The sequence below is a fragment of the Fringilla coelebs genome, assembly GCF_963513975.1.
Source record: "Fringilla coelebs genome assembly, chromosome: 12".
NCBI classification, from domain to species: Eukaryota; Metazoa; Chordata; class Aves; order Passeriformes; family Fringillidae; genus Fringilla; species Fringilla coelebs.
Genome location: NC_140038.1, coordinates 8,559,948 through 8,578,265, shown reverse-complemented (window position 1 = coordinate 8,578,265; position 18,318 = coordinate 8,559,948). Strand labels below are relative to the sequence as shown.

At 39.2% G+C, this 18,318-nt stretch overlaps 1 protein-coding gene across 1 annotated transcript in view; it reads left to right on the top strand.

Annotated features, from left to right (window-relative positions):
* LIPC (lipase C, hepatic type) overlaps nt 1-18,318 on the top strand; it is a 63,528-nt gene that overhangs the window by 21,047 nt on the left and 24,163 nt on the right. The window contains exon 3 of the mRNA XM_084213469.1: nt 10,531-10,575. Coding sequence (XP_084069595.1) covers nt 10,531-10,575 — 45 coding nt within the window. The remainder of the gene's footprint in view (nt 1-10,530; nt 10,576-18,318) is intronic.

Here is an 18,318-nt window from a genome sequence, read left to right as displayed (position 1 = left end):
AATTTGTATGACTTGAGCATTACATCCTTCTGACTATTGCTGCCTGAATAGTGCTTGCATATGACACTAGAAAAACCTGAACATACAGAACAGTTCTTGGTAACGTGGCACTGCAATCAAACTGCTTAACTGATTGTCTTCCTTTTTCTCAAACTAGAGAAGGCTAGAATTAGTTTTAAATACAAATTTAAAGTTTCAATGGAAAATAAGTATCCATAAAAACATACTGCATCAAGCTCTGGGATCCTCAGCACAGGGAAAACGTGGACCTGTTAGAGTGGGTCCAGAGGCCACAGAGATGATCAGAGGGCTGGAGCACCTCTCCTGTGAAGACAGGCTGAGAGAGTTGGGGTTGTTTAGCCTGGAGAGAGCTCCAGGGAGACTTCATTGCAGCCTTTCAGTACCTTAAGAGGGCTTATAAAATGGAGGGAGGGGAACTTTTTATATGGGCAGATAGTGACAGGACAAAGGGCAGTGGTTTTAAACTGAAAGAGGGTATTTTTACATTAGATAGTAGGAATAAATTCTTTACTCAGAGTGTGGTGAGGCTCTGGAAGGGGTTGTTGATCCTTGGAAGAGTTCAAGACCAGGTTGGATGGGGCCCTGAGCAGCCTGACCTATGAGGGCCATCCCTGACCATGGCAGGAGGGCTGGAACTAGATAATCTTTAAGCTCCCTTCCAGCTCCAACCATTCCATGACTTATTATTAAAGAGAGCATTTTTCTTTTCTTCTTATTTTGTGGTTCACTCTAGGTTTATATTACACATTTCCTTTCAGAAAACCTAGTTATGCCAAGCCTGTGTGAACTTCAGGGTTATTAATAGGGTTGCATCAACAGCAGTGCAATAGTGATGATGTAAGTCCTACCACCATATGGTCCCCTTGAGTGGCCTTAGCACAGTGACCTTTTTTCCTATGTTAGAGGGAGCTAAGAGTCTGTTTGCTGAAGCTGAGTTGGACTCCTTACACAGTGGAATAGCTTGGCAGCAGGGGGATGGGCCAGAAGCCACTTCCAAGCAGCATGATTAAGATTTCCTGGCAACATGAGCAATAACTGGCAAAAGAGACAGAAGGGACCATCTATCTGCACATGCCAAGACTGGGTGATAAAGTTCACTGCTTTGGCCATAGGCCAAATGTGAATTATGACTCTTGCAAAAAATTGTTTAATGTCTATGCTCCAAGTTAAAATGACCTCTTTCACACTTTGTAGCCTTTCTTCTAGAAAAACATACTGGTTTTAAAGTTATGGTACTATGATACCTTTCTTGTTTGTTCCTCTCAATATTTAAAAAATTGCTACAGTTGCTAATATCCTCAGAAAGCAATAACAGCATAGGATTGCACACCCTTCCACATACCCATTATAATCAGCCAACAAAAGCTTTTGATGGTGTTGAAATGCTTCTAAAACAAGAGGGTTCCACAAACAGGAGTTGTTGGCTAAAATTACAGAAATTCTCTGGTTTGCTTGCCCAGTCTAGTAAAATCTTTTGAATCTTTTATCAATAACACTGTTTATATTTGGGTTCCTATTTGGCCTCCAGAATTCCTGGTGTTGCTCCAAGTGCAACAAATGACAAAAAAAAGAGATGTAGAAATATTGAATATGAGGAAACAAGGTGTTTATACACATAATTCTCTCTGGAATTAAACCAGCATGTCCAATCTGAAAACCCAAATTTTATGAGACAAACCTTTGAACTTCTGCTGTTTTGAAATATTTGATGTGAAAAGCATTTTCTAAATTTTTATATTGCTTACAGAGGGAGGCACTGAACCATGGAGGAGATGATGACAGAGCAGGTCCAAGGACAAAAATAAAAACATACACATATGTTTAATTTGGCTTTGTGTCTGGAATTGACAAAGTGCCCTAAAATACTGCTACACTGGCATGTTCTCTCATATCTTAATGCTACCATTGGAAACCATTAGATAGAAACACCACTGAGAGGAAATTTTCATTTTCAAATCTTGTATATATTAGATCACTTGTGCTCTACTTAATGCATCTCGGGCTCAAAGTAATCTGTAGTGTCAGAGTGAAGAATTTACTTACTCTTTCAAACACCACTCTTCTCCCTTTCAGCAGCAATGGGTCATAAGGGATGTTGGAGGACATCAATTAACTCCATGTTTGCCAACCTGCATTTCCACAAGTCACTCAGATTAGAGATTCTGTCAAATTGGGGTGGCACTGCTGTGTATGTGTGTTCCTTAGTTGTACTAATACATATATGTATATATATTAGTACACTAATTTATGTGTGTGTGTGTGTGTGTGTGTGTGTGTGTGTGTATATGTATGTATGTATGTATGTATGTATGTATATATACACACAATCAAAATAAATTTTCATTTATTTACCAGGCAAATCACTGTATAATTAATATACTGTCCACGTAATTATCATGTCTTGAGACTAAAACTTGTCCAGAACCTACCTTTGAGTGGAATTCTATGAGTTGTTATAAAAATACAAATAACTAAATTATGTGGACTTTCTGACAAAAAAAAAGGTGTTAGAAAATTATATACATACTGAAGATGCTAGCGTTTTAGTTTGTTATATTTATTTTATTTTTTTGTGTGTGTTGTGAAATAGTACTGTTAGTTTTTCATATTTATGTCACTTGTACTTTTGACTTAGGATGACAGTACAAATGCCTTCAAGGTTTGCTTTTTAGGGTTTGACACTAGGATGGGAAGGGATATGGAAAAAGCTCTGATTTTCTTTTTGAGGAGGAACTGTTTGGGCAACTTTTATTCACTACAAAAATTATTTCGAATGGTACTATCCAAGTAATGCTTTCACTAGAGAGCTTACAATCTTCAAAAAATTGTTTTAAAAGTTTAATTATTTATAAGAATCTTGGATACTATTTAAAACCCTTATCATTATTTTCAGAAAGACATGAAAGCTAATTCATTTCTGAAACTGATTACTATTTACTGAAGCAGAATATTACTTTCAGTGCCTGAAATGTGAGGAAGAAATAACAATATGTATTAGCAGTGCTCTTAGGACATGAGGACATGACTTAGCCTTCAGTTTATTATGTCAAATACATCTCTGTAAACTTTCATCTTTCTTACTGAATTACATTACGTAAAAATGCCCCAAAACCTTCTGGAGGTATTGAATCAAGTCCTTAGTATCCACCTGAAATCCTTTTTGATGTCTCATCCTGGACTCCAGTCCTTATTAATGCTTCAATATCACTCTTCTGGGAGTCACTAGAGCCAGCACCTTCATGACCTTTCAAATATCTGAACAATTTCTTAACTGATCCTGACTAAAATATCTTGTCTATGACAACATATAAATTGCCACCTACATCACAGTGCTTAGCTAAACTACAAGGAAACCTGACAGCCCTAATTGCATTTAATGTGTTTATGCAAATGAGAGTAAGCAGGATGAAGCATGACCCAGAGCAGAGGTTCACCCTCAAGAACAGGACTTTCACAGACTATATCTATGCAGGATTCCCCAAATCTGCTTTTCAAGTTAAGGACCAACTGCAACCAGGAGACAATTGGAGTCTTCTCTGAACACTTGAAAGTAACTCCAAAGCAATTTCTGTATATTTTCAAGAAACAGAGCAAATGGAGGCAACTGTGACTGGATTAAAGTTAATTCTCTGCCCTGCTCTATTGTCAGTACAGAAATGAGCAGATCTAAAAGGATCTAAAAGGAAAAAAGAAGAGAAGGGAGAATACTCAAATATAAAAAACACAGCTACCAGCATAAAGCATTAGTGAGTGGATCTCTGCAGCACTAGAAACTACACAGAAAGCCAGCTGGCACATCATCTGAAAATCTGCTGTGGTCTCTATCCATCATGCTTACCTTCTGCTTACCCAGGAATAGAAAGTGGAGCTTGTTCTTTTAATTGGGAACAGGTTTTTTGTAAGGAACATCATAAATCATTGTTTTCTTAGTGAATGACATCAAATGGTCATGAAAGCTGAGGTACTAATGAGGTGTTTTGACCAGAAATCCCAATAAAGCTCTGAAAAGGTTCCCACACAAAACATTTCAGTGAGCAGTACTGAAGTTACTCCTCTGGTTTTCATTGACCACTACAATGCAATTCAGTCACCTCTCCTCCAGCTGGGCAGTGAGAGCCTCCTTATCCCCAGGCTCCAAGGCTGCCTGCAGTGCTCTGCCATGGGACAGGGACAGCAGCTGGGCCTTCACCACAAAGACAATTCCCTGTTCCAGCTGACCTGTACATACTGCTCTCTGGGGCACACCAAGGTAGGCAGAGAAAAAGAAACCCTGAAAGCATGGTCTAGGCAACAGCATGTCAAACACAGTGAAATACACAGAGAATGTGTGCTAAACATGAGGTTTTGCTTACTATGCTGCCTCCATTCTACACCAGGACAGCAGCGTGTCCCACAGAGCACTGTGAGGTTTCCACATGTTTCTTAGGGCACAGATGCCTTCAGGATTCACTCTTTCCAAAAAACTTAATGTGCCTTCCCTCTCTGTCAGAACTCTACCTCCATCCCAAGAGCAGTCTCCACAGTTTCCTGGAGAGGGAGTTCAGCCTGATCCTGATGTATGCCATTAATTAGCCTCAGTCTCTTCTCACATGCTCTGTTACCACAATGGGATCTTTTGCTTTAATATGTTAATTTAAAGGAACTGCAACTTTTGTAAGAAACTTCAGCCAAGAAGTGTGTCCCTCAGAACCTTCTGGCTTGGTAGTGTCAGTGTCATCCTAAAGAATGCAATGGAGATTTGGACCTGGAGCAAACTTACAGTCTTTGATCCAGCTTCCAGAGGAGACACTTGTGCTGCTTACTATTTTAATCTCCCTAAATCAGCTCCCAGGAAGTGGCAATGGGAAGGGCTGCTGAATACATTGTGTGCTATCTGAAATTTCAGGTAGCAGAAATTAGCACAATCACCACTGAGATTCTTAGAGAATAAAAATAAAACCAGGAGTATGGTGTACTGCTCCATCTGAGAGGAATTTTTGAACATTCCTTCTCTCAAAACCATCTCTGGAATTTTAGTAAATTCATAGGATTTAGACCTTGGATTAGAATTTCTCTTATGATCCCATGCCCCTTTCTATCTTTCCATTCTGGGTTATGAAGATTGTGTATATTCATTAAAAATGTTCAGCTTTACAGAACGTCAAGTGCTAGTCAATTCATTCTACTGATGATAACTGCTTGGCTTTAAGATGTCTCTTGCTATTCATTTCAAAAAAATGTTACTCCCCTGAATACCAAAGAGCTGATATTTATGGGCCTACCAAAAATATTTAAATTATTAGTTATTTTCCATCTATGAAGTATCAATGTTAGTTCCTAAATTGGCTTTAGGAAAAAATCACTTTGGGTACTTTGAATATGATAATCCTGATGTGCAGGAGGAAACCAAATTCTCAGACATCTGCTCAGGGCCTGGGTGCTCTGAGCTGAGAAGGATTTCTCACAGTACAGGCATCAGAACAGCACTTAGCACCCTGCAAACCCAGCACTTCATTGCTTCTGGTCTCCCTTTCAGACATTCTGGACCAAGGCCAGGGCAATCCAAACAGATGAATCTTGTGTCTATAACAAGTGATTGAAGGATCTTTTACAGTTCCTCTGTAATCCACTTTGTCACAATTTGGACACTGGCTACCTATGTTTCTGTTTTTCAAAGTCCACACAGCTACACAACTAAACTGTTGTACTACAGAACACTCTGGATCCCCAGAATCTCCAGATGGAAGGCTGCTTGTTTCACATGTCTCTTAGTCTCATTAAAATGTGGGAGCTTTCCCCACAGACTTTCTGTGAGCTGACACTGCCTTGGGTGTTTCCACACTGATTGCGTATTGCACTCTCTGGGATGCTGTGGGTAGTTGGGAAATGTAATAAACCAATATTTTCCCTCTTGCTATGCAGAAAGTTAGTCCCTCAATACACATCTGTGTTCCTGACTAAGCTTAATTGACTGTAATAAGGCAATCAGATGTGAATATTCTTTGCTCCTTGATTTCTAGGATACTCTTTAACAGTAATCAAAAATGAGACTAAAGACATTCTGCACCTTTGCAGCTTTGGGGGAAAGCAAGGCCTCAAATACTTGGCTTTTAGTGCTTTGTACTTCACCAGTGTGCAGTGATGGCAAACATCTTAATGTAAAGGGAAGGACTGGAGTTCCTGACCCTCGTGGTGACATCAACAGCTTCAGCAGCCCTTCCCTCTGGCCACTGCTGCCCAGAGGGCTCCCAGGGTGCCAGCACAGCTCCCTGCAGCCACACAGTGATTCACAATTCCTCTCGGAGCCAGTCAGCTTGGAAATTGATCCAGCTGAAAAACAATCCTGTTTTTTCTTGGTCATCCTACTTTTTTAGCTGGATAAGCTCCCTGATCTTGTTCACTCTGCAACTAAGGGACCAATTGTGCTGGGGCAGTGATGGGACCGCAGGAGGTCAGGAGTGAGTGGGTGGCAGCAGGATAGGGAAGAAGTCTGCTTGAGCAGCACTGAAGCCAACTGTCTAGTTAGGAACTAAACACTGAGTCACATTTTTTTAACTTCAAACTTTTATCCTCAATTTAAAAAATAAATAAATCTGCTACCTTACCAATGTTTCCATCATCCAATTAAGCTTCTATTGGTATTTTAAAAACACTTTCCTCTCCTCGAATTTGATGGATTTTCAAAAATCACTTTAGCAAAAGAAAGGAAAGTCAGAAAACTCCTTAATTTATCATTCCAGCTCATAAAGTAATTCATTTTTCTGGCTAGTGTTAATAAAATATATATTAGAAAGGTCTAGGGCAATACCTCTGAAAATACAATTGTTTTCTGCACCATCAGCAACCTATTATCCAGATGAAATAAAAATTTCATACTTCGGAGCTTTTTGTGCACTTCCTCAAATTACTGCTTTCATTTTCCTCAGACCCTCCATACATATCTCAGCAGAGTAACCACAGAAAAAGTACCAAAATTAGACAGACAAGGTTTAATTTTGACGAATCCAATTCCTAATCTAATTCTTTCCTATTACTATTTCTAGTTTTAATAAGGCTATTTAGACTACAAGAGAAATCCCTTTAGTAATGGAATTCTGGTGTAGTATTTTTGGGAAGTCTCTTTGCCTTTTTTTCCTCTTGATTCCCCCACACCACCCACTTCTTTTTTATTCACACACAAGCACTCACTTGGTAATTGTGTGTGATCACTAAACACAGAAACATGTAGGCATGAGTGTCCCTAATCAGACTCACACAGAAACAAAATCTCTGTCCTTCAAGGACAGGGCAATTTCTGTCAGGCATTTTAAAGCCAAGGCAGGTCATTGAAGTTATTATTAGCACTAATTAGCACTCCCACAAGCTGTTGAATTCTTCACCTGCAGCCAAAGGGCACTCAATATGGTGTAGAATTTGCTCTCATCTTTGAGAGAATCAGAGAACTTGCTCCTCTTTAGAAACATGAGACTGCTCTATTGCATGTGAATAGGCCTTTGATAAAATTGTATCTGATCCATGTACCAAATTATCTACAGAAGGAGAGATATGATGAAACTGTTCTAAAACAAAGGAATTCTACAAATGTCTAAACAGACTCTTAGTCAGAAAAGGAAGATATCTGGTCTTACTTAATGTAGGGGTGCTATATTTTACCTTTTTACCAGGTTAAAGACAATTCATACCCCGCCCAGTTACAGTGCTGTTCTTTTAACAGTGTTTTATGTAAGACTTTGGAGACAAGTCTGTATGAAAACCGAATTTTTGTCCTTGCGAGCAGCCTCCCTTGAGAATTAGAGAGATCTGAACTGAATCACTGAGCTCCAAATAAAACACTGATCCTAATTGTGACAGTGGCTAAGAAGTGATGAAAGCCCAGTGAGCCATCACTTTTGTATGTTAGGCACATTTCTAACAATGTGTCATAACAGGGAAGCCTGGCAATAGCTCTCATTAGTCAAAAGCACTGCTTCAGAGCAGTTGCAGGATTTATTTGAAAGAGGAGAGAAAGAAATGTGTTAAAATCAGCTATTTTGGGTCTATGATATAACTGCCAGTATGACCTTTAGAGATAAATTTTCTACAAAGAGTAAGCAAAATTGTAGCAGCAGTCAAAAGAATAACATATCACCCAAAATAAAACTAGCAAATATTTGTTATAGAACTTCCTATGTGGGAACCAGGCACCTAAAGGATTCACCTCCAAAAATAAGTCACTATCCTCTCTATGGCAAGAAGTTGGAAACAACTTGGAAGCCTTAAAAAACAAAAAGCAAGATGTGTCTCCAGCTACCAATCCTTTCAAAGTGAAAAGCAGAGAGTGAGAAACACAGAACAAACACTGCTTTAAAAAAATCCAAGGCCCAGCTCAGTGCAGACAGACAAGTGGCAGCTCTTCAGTAGCTGGACACGCAACCCACCAGCTGAAAGCTGACAATGTCACCCAAACTGGGGCTGCCTGTGTCACTCTGAGCTCTGTTCAAGTTTGTGTCTGTCACAGAGGCTGCAGCTTCCCCAGCAGCTCCATTTGGCAATGCACTCTCCCACATTTTCATACAGCCAAATGTCAGCTCACAGAGCTGGGAATAAGGCCCTAGGATGTGCATCAGTCCCTCCCACATGACACCACACATCAGCTTTGTGGATGCACTGGTCAGCCAGCCCCTTTGGTTTTTATACCATCCTTAAGTTAGCACTCAATATTTTAACAAACAACTGCACAGTTCTGAAAAAACATCAATGGTCACAATTTTAGCATGATCAGTATTATTACCTCTGCTTTTAGACAGCAAAACCCCCTGAGCCTCTAGCTACTATGAGAGTATTCAGTGTGACAACTGGAATCCTTCTTTTTAGCCTCCTTGTCCCATTCTTGAATAGCTTTCTTAGTCACACTAAAGACAGCAATGCATTTCCTCTAAAACTAATACACAAATGGCATCAAAATTCTGGCCTGCACTCTCTCAGTGATAGTACCATTATGAAGATGAATCAAGGTCACTGCTGTTTTATTTGTCTTGAAAAGGAAGTGCCACAAACTGAGACATGATGCTGACAAAAGAGTATCAGTCTTTTTTTTATAATTTTCAACAATGCACATGTTCTCAAATAGAACTGCAAATAAAAAATAAGTAAGGGCAGGCTGTTGGTGCTGCTTGGAATACGGTGGCAAAATATGAATGAAAGTAATAGAAAACGGCAGACCAACAGGGGAATTGGAAAGCAATTTAAGAGATTTATTTCCTTCTTGTCTTTTACTTCTTCACTGGGTTTAAAACTAATTTTTATTAAATATCTCACTTGAGACTGAAAATAAGTTTCCCAAATATGATAAGCAAGAAAAAGGCCCCAATATTCAATTAATAAAAACACATTTTCTTTCTGCTTTGGTGCACACTCCAATGCAGTATTATGACCAAATATGAAAACAGAACAAAGAATTTTATATTTAATCCACGGCCTCCCTCAGCTTCCAAGAGAGTACAAAGTCAAATAATAAAGGAATATGGTGTATAAGAAAGACAGCAGAAGGGTGTTTTGTTTAATCTATTATATCTTTAAAATACTTTGTATTTGCTCTAACTACTATTTCTTCTTCACTGGCAGCTTAATCTTGCTATAGATTATAATTACATCATTCACCACATTTAGATCATGCCACTGCAAGATGTGCTGCAGTGCAATAGGAGCAGGTCAGAGCAGTGAGACATTTGGGGTTAAACACCAAGGGGAGCCCACAGAGGCCTCTGGGGCAGGGGAGTGCTGGGAATCACTCTGGACTGGTTCTGCTCTCATTCTGGGGATGAGGATTCATGGGAAGCTGGAGCACATCAGCTGCACTCTAAAAGCACAGGCTTTTAGATTAGCTTAAGGAGGCTGCTTTGTGTGCCCAGATCACTCCCCAGTACAAACCAAAGCATGGGGAGACTGGGGGGCTGGTTTCAAGTGCACCCCTGGAGAGTTCACTCATCCTGGTGTGAGCAAAAACCTTTCATAGCTGCATCTCTCTTGTGCTTCCATTGCAGCAAAATGCCTCTGTTCTCCTCTCATGACACAGACAAACTGTTTGCCCAGCCCTTGCTCTTTTCATCTAATTGGCTTGAGAACATAAGAATAGGCTTATCTTTCCAATTATAAGGAATTAGTAAATCATGAGTCTTTTTAATGGAAATTGAAATGATGCAATTAAATTCAGATAATAATTTTATTCCCAGATATATTTTCATTCAAAAGCAACTTTAAAAGGTCTCATTGCTAGGATGAATGGCTAACAGCCAGGCTGAGCAGGACTTTCACTTTTAAAAGGATGATATGTCAAATCAACATAATTTTGTTGTCTTTTAAAATGTTTTTGTACAATGTCTAAACAAATTTTACACTGGGGCTGAAACAAATAACAAGCAGCAGGTAATTGGACACGATACAGTTACATAGCACTGTTAGATTTTTTGAGAAACTATCATTAACAGAAAAAACTTTTTTCCCAGCAATAATTTGACAGCTTGTTTTCTTTTTTCTTTCCCTTGCTGATAGGTCTGGAAAATTTTTTTATAAAGAATCCCCTCCATCTTCTTGAAGGTAAATTTTTATTTGAGTAAATGTAGCAGAGCTCTCACAAAACTGAATGGTTTCACACTGATTCTGTCTCTTTGCTACTCCTTGTTCCCACACCAGGCACAGCTCCCACTGCAGCCTGCACTGCAAAACCTTCCTCCTCTGAACCACAAACCAGCCAACAGATTCCTGGGAGCCACCCCCACTGATGGATGCACTTTTCTTTCAAGGGAGGCTACTTATGACACTTCTGATTTAAAAAACCCACCACAAAAAAACAACAGCAATAAAAAGGAAGTGGGAGGAGATAAAAGCTCATTAATAATGAAATCCCTTGATTGCTGCTGCAGACAGCTCTTGTGCCTGCCTCCTGCCACACAGGCTCTCTCCTTTCACTGCCTTTCATTGCAGGGCTGGAGAATACCTGGTGCCAGAGATAGAATGAGACAAAGTCTCCACAGTGGAGATTTAGGCTCCTTTAAAATAACTTTGAAACATGGCTATATCCCTAAAAATCTATCTTTGATTTATTTTATAATGAGCTCAACTCTTCCCAAATCTATTTATAAATTCCTTCATCTTATGCACACTGAGTATCTTGCTAACAACATTTTATTTTTAGAAGATTCCTTTGCCTGACAATTTTGCAGACTCTACTCAGCCAGTCTCCTCATAAATTCAAATTAAAAACTTGATAATTAAATACAGAGAAGTATTTCATCCTGTCATAATGGCTGTCTGGAACATCAGAAGCTGTTACAAAGAGAATGGTTTGTCTCCAGAGCAAAAAAAAAAAAAAGATACTAAGCCTGTCTGAGTTCAAAGTTCAAGAAGCACATGGGGAATGCTCTCAGGGGCATGGTGGGATTCTTGGAGGTCCCGAGCAGGGCCAGAAGTTGGACTCAATGATCATGCTGGGTCCCTTCCAACTCAGCATCATCTGTGATTCCATCAAGCTTGTCTACTTTAATTAATCTGTTGCAAGACACTTTTTAAAGAAAGGCCCAGCCACCTAGGAAAATTTTAGGCATCCTCCATAACCATAAGTTTGGTATTTGAAGAGATGTTTATTCTCTCTTTTTGCAGAAACATTGACTCAGATCCTAGCTCTCTTTTTCCTCTTGGCCAAGGTGTTTTATCCCCTCTACCACAGAGACTATGGGCCTCAGCTAACAGTTCCTGTGCTGTGTGACAAATTGCTCTGTGTACTAATACAATTTATCCACAATTTTTGGAATTTGCAGTTAGATTAAAAGACAAACAGAGCAATACAAATAGAGAATTCTCCAAACAAAGTCCTTATTTGCTGAGCAATAGTTTTATCAGAGATCCCGTAAGTCACTTAAAGCTTGTCTCTGTCTGCAGACTTCATACTTCTTTCTCCACAAGATACTCTGCCCTCCTTTTCAGTACAGTCTGCACAGTCCTACTGAAAGTTAACTTTATATTCCAGCTGGCAAAAGGTCAGCTACTGTGTCCTCTCTGAATACTGCTTTTATCTGACAGCAACATCTATGCAACATCATATGACAGCAACATCTGACAGCAACATCATATGAGTCAGCAACATCTTTCTCAAATACTCACTTTTAGTATCACATACACAACCAATACAGCCTCTTGTTCAAATGCATGATGTTGAGAGAACATGCCCTGGGCATGTCTAGTCCCAAACTAATACAGCAGCAGCAGGATTTAAACTCATAAAGGCTATTACACATATCTCACAGCTACACTGGCTTTTAATTTCTCCTCCAGACAGAGTTCTCTTTCCCAGCTGCAGAGAGCAAAGCACACCAGCAGTTCAGTGCCAAGCCTGGTAGGCGTGGGAAGGAAGGAGGCAGCTGCTCTGATGGAATCAGTGTTTGCACACCTACAGCACATCCCCTGCAAATGCAAAGTGTGCCCCATTGTCTGGGCATGTTCCCTGCACGCTGGCCAAAGTCTCTGTTTGCTGACACATCCCCATCCTGCAGAGCCAAGGACAAGATGAAGAAGGCTGACTCAACTCTAATCTGCTGCCTGGGAGGTTTAGGTGCCTCAGTGCCAGGGAGCAGCTCTCTGCCCTAGGCTGAGATGCCATTGTAAGCTTTGTATGTTTGACAGACCAAACTACACTCAACAGAACAGAGCAGCTCTGTGGCTGAAGGAACAGAGAATTAATAGGAGCTGGTGGCTGCAGCTGCCCCACACCCCGCCCGAGGCTGTCTCTGCCCTTTGGGATGACTTTGCAGACACACCATGGACCATGCTTTGTGTCCAGAGGAATATATGCTCCAAACAGAACTATAGCAAATTTATGACTCAAAGACTTTTAAGGTTTTATTAATAACCTATCCAAGAAAAAGGGAGGAATCTATGAAGATTTTTTCATAGTTTTCCCCATTCAACTTCCATTCCAGACCCAGCTGGGACTGGCCTGGGGACTCTTCTTTATTGCAGTAGATAATAATATGCCTTTAAAAGATGACCAACCAACTTTGGACTGTACTTTTTCCACCTGGACTTCAGGATAGCAGAAATATAAATGGATGATCAGAACTCCACTGGGAACTTTTGACCTAATACAAGGATTGTTTCTCTCAACATTACATCAGGGACAAAAGAGATATGTGAATGTGGATTAGAAGTTTTTCTCATGGCATGTTTATAGTCCTTCTATTCTCCACTTCTCTAATAAGAAGGAATAATTTAATTCTATCTAGAATTTGAAGGGAAATAATTGAATTATATTTATTTTCTTTTCTACATATATTTCAGGCATATATTTCAGATAAATAACATTTTATTATCTATATTTGCCGGGAAAAGCTGAGCTCAGACAACTCTCTTGGGAATAAATTAATTATTCTGCATATGTGAAGGAAAGAGAGACCATTCTGCAAATCACTGAATAGACTCTAACAGATAAGGAACAACTAAAACTAAATTTTAAAGTCACAAATTTTTGATAAATTTATTGTTATTTCATTTCCCCTCAATTCTAGTTGGAACCGCAAACATACTGAAGTACTGTGAGAAATACTGCCCTGCCCTTGTGACCTCTCTTAGAATTTCTGGGATGCTTCCAGCATGTTCTGAAGTTCAATCTGATACACCAGAAAATACACATAAAAATATTTTGATGTGAAAATTACAGCTCAGTTCAGCGTGGCAGCCTAGCAAAGTTCAGCTGCCAAGGGTGACTGAGGATGTCTCAGGACAGTTTTATAAAATGAACCATTATGACAGAGGTTGTATAAACAATTGCAAACCTTTTATGTTACCCAATTATTCTGCTTGCCCTGAAGAGCTCTGCCCAGATAGGGTGGCAGCTACAAAATGTGTGTGGAGCAGAGCCTGTCCCCAAAAACAATCTTATACCAGTGTAACAGTATTAGGTTTGTTAATAAAAGCCAAAAAATCGCTACTTCCATTCCCAAAAAGCAGGATTAAGTAAATTGTAAAGCTGCTAATAAAAGAAGCAATAAAGCTGAGAGACTAAGAACTATGCTGAGGACATATTTCAACAAATGTAACCCCAAAGGTGGCTACAACACAGAGCACTACCTCAGGTTTGCACAGCACCAGAGGAATTAGAGTAAGTGCTGCTTAAAGTTAAAATTCAGAATACTTGGAATATCAGCCCTGTCATTACATAGAAGCATAATTACAGCTAATTACCTTAAAGGTTAGGAAAGAACTTGTGCAAAATAAAGGAAGCTCTTTCTTCTGTTAATGGAAGGTTTGGCTAATAGATTTGTCAGGTCCAGGTAGAAGAACATGTATTTATCTTTTAAAAATAACATGCCCTTTATGTGAATCTATAGCAGAAAAATATGGGAGTTATTAAAATCACTGTAGAGGGGTAATAGATGGTTCTAATTCAAAATGAACTGAACAGAGTATGACTTTTGCTGCTTACAGTGGAAGTTGTTTAGTCTAGGCAGTCTCCCATAAATCTGAACAAAACCCATGACAGTGCTGCAAAACAAAATGAATAAGAAAGGCAAGAAAGAGCTTCACTTTCATTTCTAACAACTGAGCCAGCCCCCATGGAAAACATGTGATGTATCTCCAGCTGATAGATACAGAGCCTGAGAAGCAATAATATACACCAGCTACCAGCACAGTTGCATATGGATTATCTATTACCAGAGAGACATGTTTCAAAAAAAAAGAGCAAAACCAAAACAAGGAAACCCAAAACCCACAAGATAACACAATTGGCCAAAAAAAAAAAAAAAACCCCACCAAAAAACCAACCCAAAACCACCACCACCAACAACAAAAAAACCCAAAAAAGAACCAAAATCCCAGACCAATCTGACAAACAGCAAAGTCTAAAATGTCAATTTAATCATTGAATGCAATCACAACAATGTCCCATCAGCAATATTGGACATGATGCCTGGAAAGTGCAGAACAGAGGCAGCTGCCCATTGCTGTGAAAGACAGCAGCCGAAGTGTGCCCCACATTGAATTTGTTATAAATTCTCCCTTGGTCTGTGTTACCCAGGTTGCACCAGGAACACTCAAAATAGGGAGGACAACAATCACAGCACTGAACTAAAACTGGGATGGAGTGGTCGTGATGGGGGGTGTTTTAGCCTTTTTTATTTAAAGTTCTCTTTGACTTTCCTTTCATCAATTAGCTCAGTATAAACTGGGATTTTCTTTCTATGATTAAATTATCCTAAACCATCTTCTGGCACTTTCCACTGGCTTGTCACACCCTCAGTGGTTGATTGAAGTTATTGATTTTTCTTTCTTTCTTTAGGTTAAGGTAAAGTCATTTTAATCACTAAGGGCCTACAGAATAAATAAGTACAGAAATTACTAATTTAGTACCTTTCTAACACTTTGGCAGAAATACAGAAGCATTTTCATTCACAGGAAAATAAACATAATTTCTCAATTGCTACTGAGAAATACTTACATAAAATTCATAGAAAATCAGTTATTCTATAAATCTAATAATTCAAATATTCTATCAGTCTGTTAACCATAGCTATAGCTACCAGAAACTCTATTAGAACAAAGTTGGGGTTTTTTTATTTTTTATTTCCACACCAGAGGCAAGTTATTACTTGGAAAAAAGAGAAGACGGCAGTAATCTTACGAAGCTAGATCTCATGTCTGCTGTGTCACATGGCCAAACTCACATGCTCAGTCAATACAAAAGGACTCACTGACCAAGATTTCCTCCAGTATCCTCCAAATCTACTGCCCAGTAGTTTCAGCCTATTTCTGTGACAAATTTCTTTTTCTGCCAGAGATAATTTTTTCAAGTGTCTGATCAAGCAGTAAAAAATTTATTGCTGGCAACATTCTTTAATTTTTTTTTAAACATTTTACATTTTATTGATCTTGAACAAGAGTTTTTCTTAAATTAAACATAGTATGTTAGCTTTTAAGGAGAACAAAACAACACCCATAACTGCCTGGCTAAAAATCATCCTGTGTTCATTTCTTTTCTCATTACAGAATAGAAAGAAAATAGTTATAGCTATTACAACTGAGTTAGATGATGTGCATCTTTGAGAGGAAAAACTGAGTAGCACAGGCAAGAGTGTGATGTGATGTGATGTGATGTGATGTGCTGTGCCAGGGAAGGTGGATGCACAGACCTTTGCCTCCCTGTTATCACTAATTCCCACATTGTCTCAGATATCAGTATGGATGCACATTATCCCTCTGCTCATGGCTATACGAAGAGCACAAGAACAGTGAATTGAGTGTTTCTGCTATCATTATTCCCTGCCAGTAAAGCTCAGAATGCAGTTGTTGCACATTTCCTTAACTAAAAATTGTGTGTCCACCGGTCCATGCAGGTTTTGTTACACTTATGAGCCTTTGATAAACCCAAGAAAACCACTGCCCTGTTGGAAGAAATGGCTTTTCCTGTAGATTTTTTTTCTGTGTTTTTAACAGAGGAAGGAACAGTTCTCAGGAGAGCCTGAGAACTGGATGGTGAGGAGGACATGCACATGCCCCCTTGTCACAGTGCTGTGGGGTTCATTCAGCAGGATTCACTGGCCTACCAGCAGCTGCAAGGGAATTTGGGGTTCATTAGTATGCTCGTGATGCTCAGCTTATTTCCTATTTTTTATCAGAAATGTCATTCTCCAGCCAAGATGCAGACATGAACGAGAACAAACTTGGCTGGAGCTGACTCTGCTGTGGAAAAAGGCAGTGCTGGCAGCTGGCACTGAACTGTTCTCATTATCCCAGCCTAAAAAGCAGTATCCACTCTGAGATCACTTCTTGCATCATGCAGACTTTTACTGAGGAAGTTAGCAGAGGTTGACGATGAATTTGGTTTGGTTTGGTTTTTCAGTGTCAAGTCATGAAGACATTCAGGGAGACTAGAGAGTCTCCAGCTCTAGAACTTGCTCTGATGACAGGATGAATGTCCCATGTGCAGCATTACACATGTCACTGTGCTATATTTATTTGCTTTGCTATATGACAGGGAAGATTTGAATTGTCCATCTGGGCATGTGCATTTTCTCAGTCCATATAAACAGCAAAATGCAATAGGAGACTATATTTTCATAAGCAAATATTAAACACAATGTGTTTTTAAAAATTAGGATCTGATATGAATGTTTACTGGATATTATCAGAGCTTTGAAGGGATGCACCAGAGGGAAAAGGAAATTATGCAATGAACTGGAGAGAGGAGACATGGAAAACAAAATGTTCTGGCAGTGTATAATACATTATCACCTTCTGTGACTTAGCCACATAAACGATGACTATTATAGCTTTGTTTTTATGTAAAAACTTAGCTCTGAGAATTCTAGGTTGAACTCAAATGTACTGCCAAATAACTGAGGCTGATAAATTCACCTACTTGGTGTTCCAGGCATGACATGAAGAGGCAAATAATTCTGTTTATCTGTACTGTTTATCTTCTGACTGTACTACCAGGCTGGTCACTAGAGATGAACAAAATGATGGCTTAGAGATGAAAGAAAGCCTTGGGATAATTAGAGAGCTTTCTGTTGTTTAATAAAAGCAAACAATTAGAAATTATTTCTGGGCACAAAAATTTGATAAATTGATATTACTGCTTGCTAGAAGATGACAATACACGGGTTCTGTCTATTTATAGCTGATTTCTGTATATCTATACTATAGTGAAAAGATTCTAATGTCCACAGTAAAACTGAGTGAGCATCACACACAAACCAATATACCTGATCTCCATCTGAAAGTGTAAGGAATGAAGAATAACTATCAGTAAGGCACTTTTCCAGAAGTTAACAACTGATTGCATGTATGTGTGTCAGGCCATGAACAACATCCTTGGTCAGTCAAGGATTACTGCTGGTGGCACTCCACCCACCTTTACCATTAACTGACAGCTACCACTTTTATCCAACTCCTGTAAGAGATCAGTTCACATAAACATGCACAAATTTCTTTCAAGCAATATAAATTAGACCAGTTTAAACAGTTAAAACAGGTGATGTGAGGTAACCTAGCCGATTTTCCTTGCAGCAAATGGGCAACATTGGAGCACTGACAAGAGAACAGTAAGGGTGGGAATTTCTGGCAGGTGGGAGGTGACAAAAAGCCGGAGGTGGTAACCTCTTTGCTGGTACAGATGGATGCAGACAAGGATGCCAGTCCTATAATCTGAATACATTCTAAAGCACATTTAGGCTCTTACATACAAAGGAAAGTCTGCATCCAAATAGTTTTGTTTCTATTGTTACAAAAGTTTTTTTTTAAAAAGAGAAAAAAAAGATGTTTTTAAACTGAAAAGTGGATTTATAT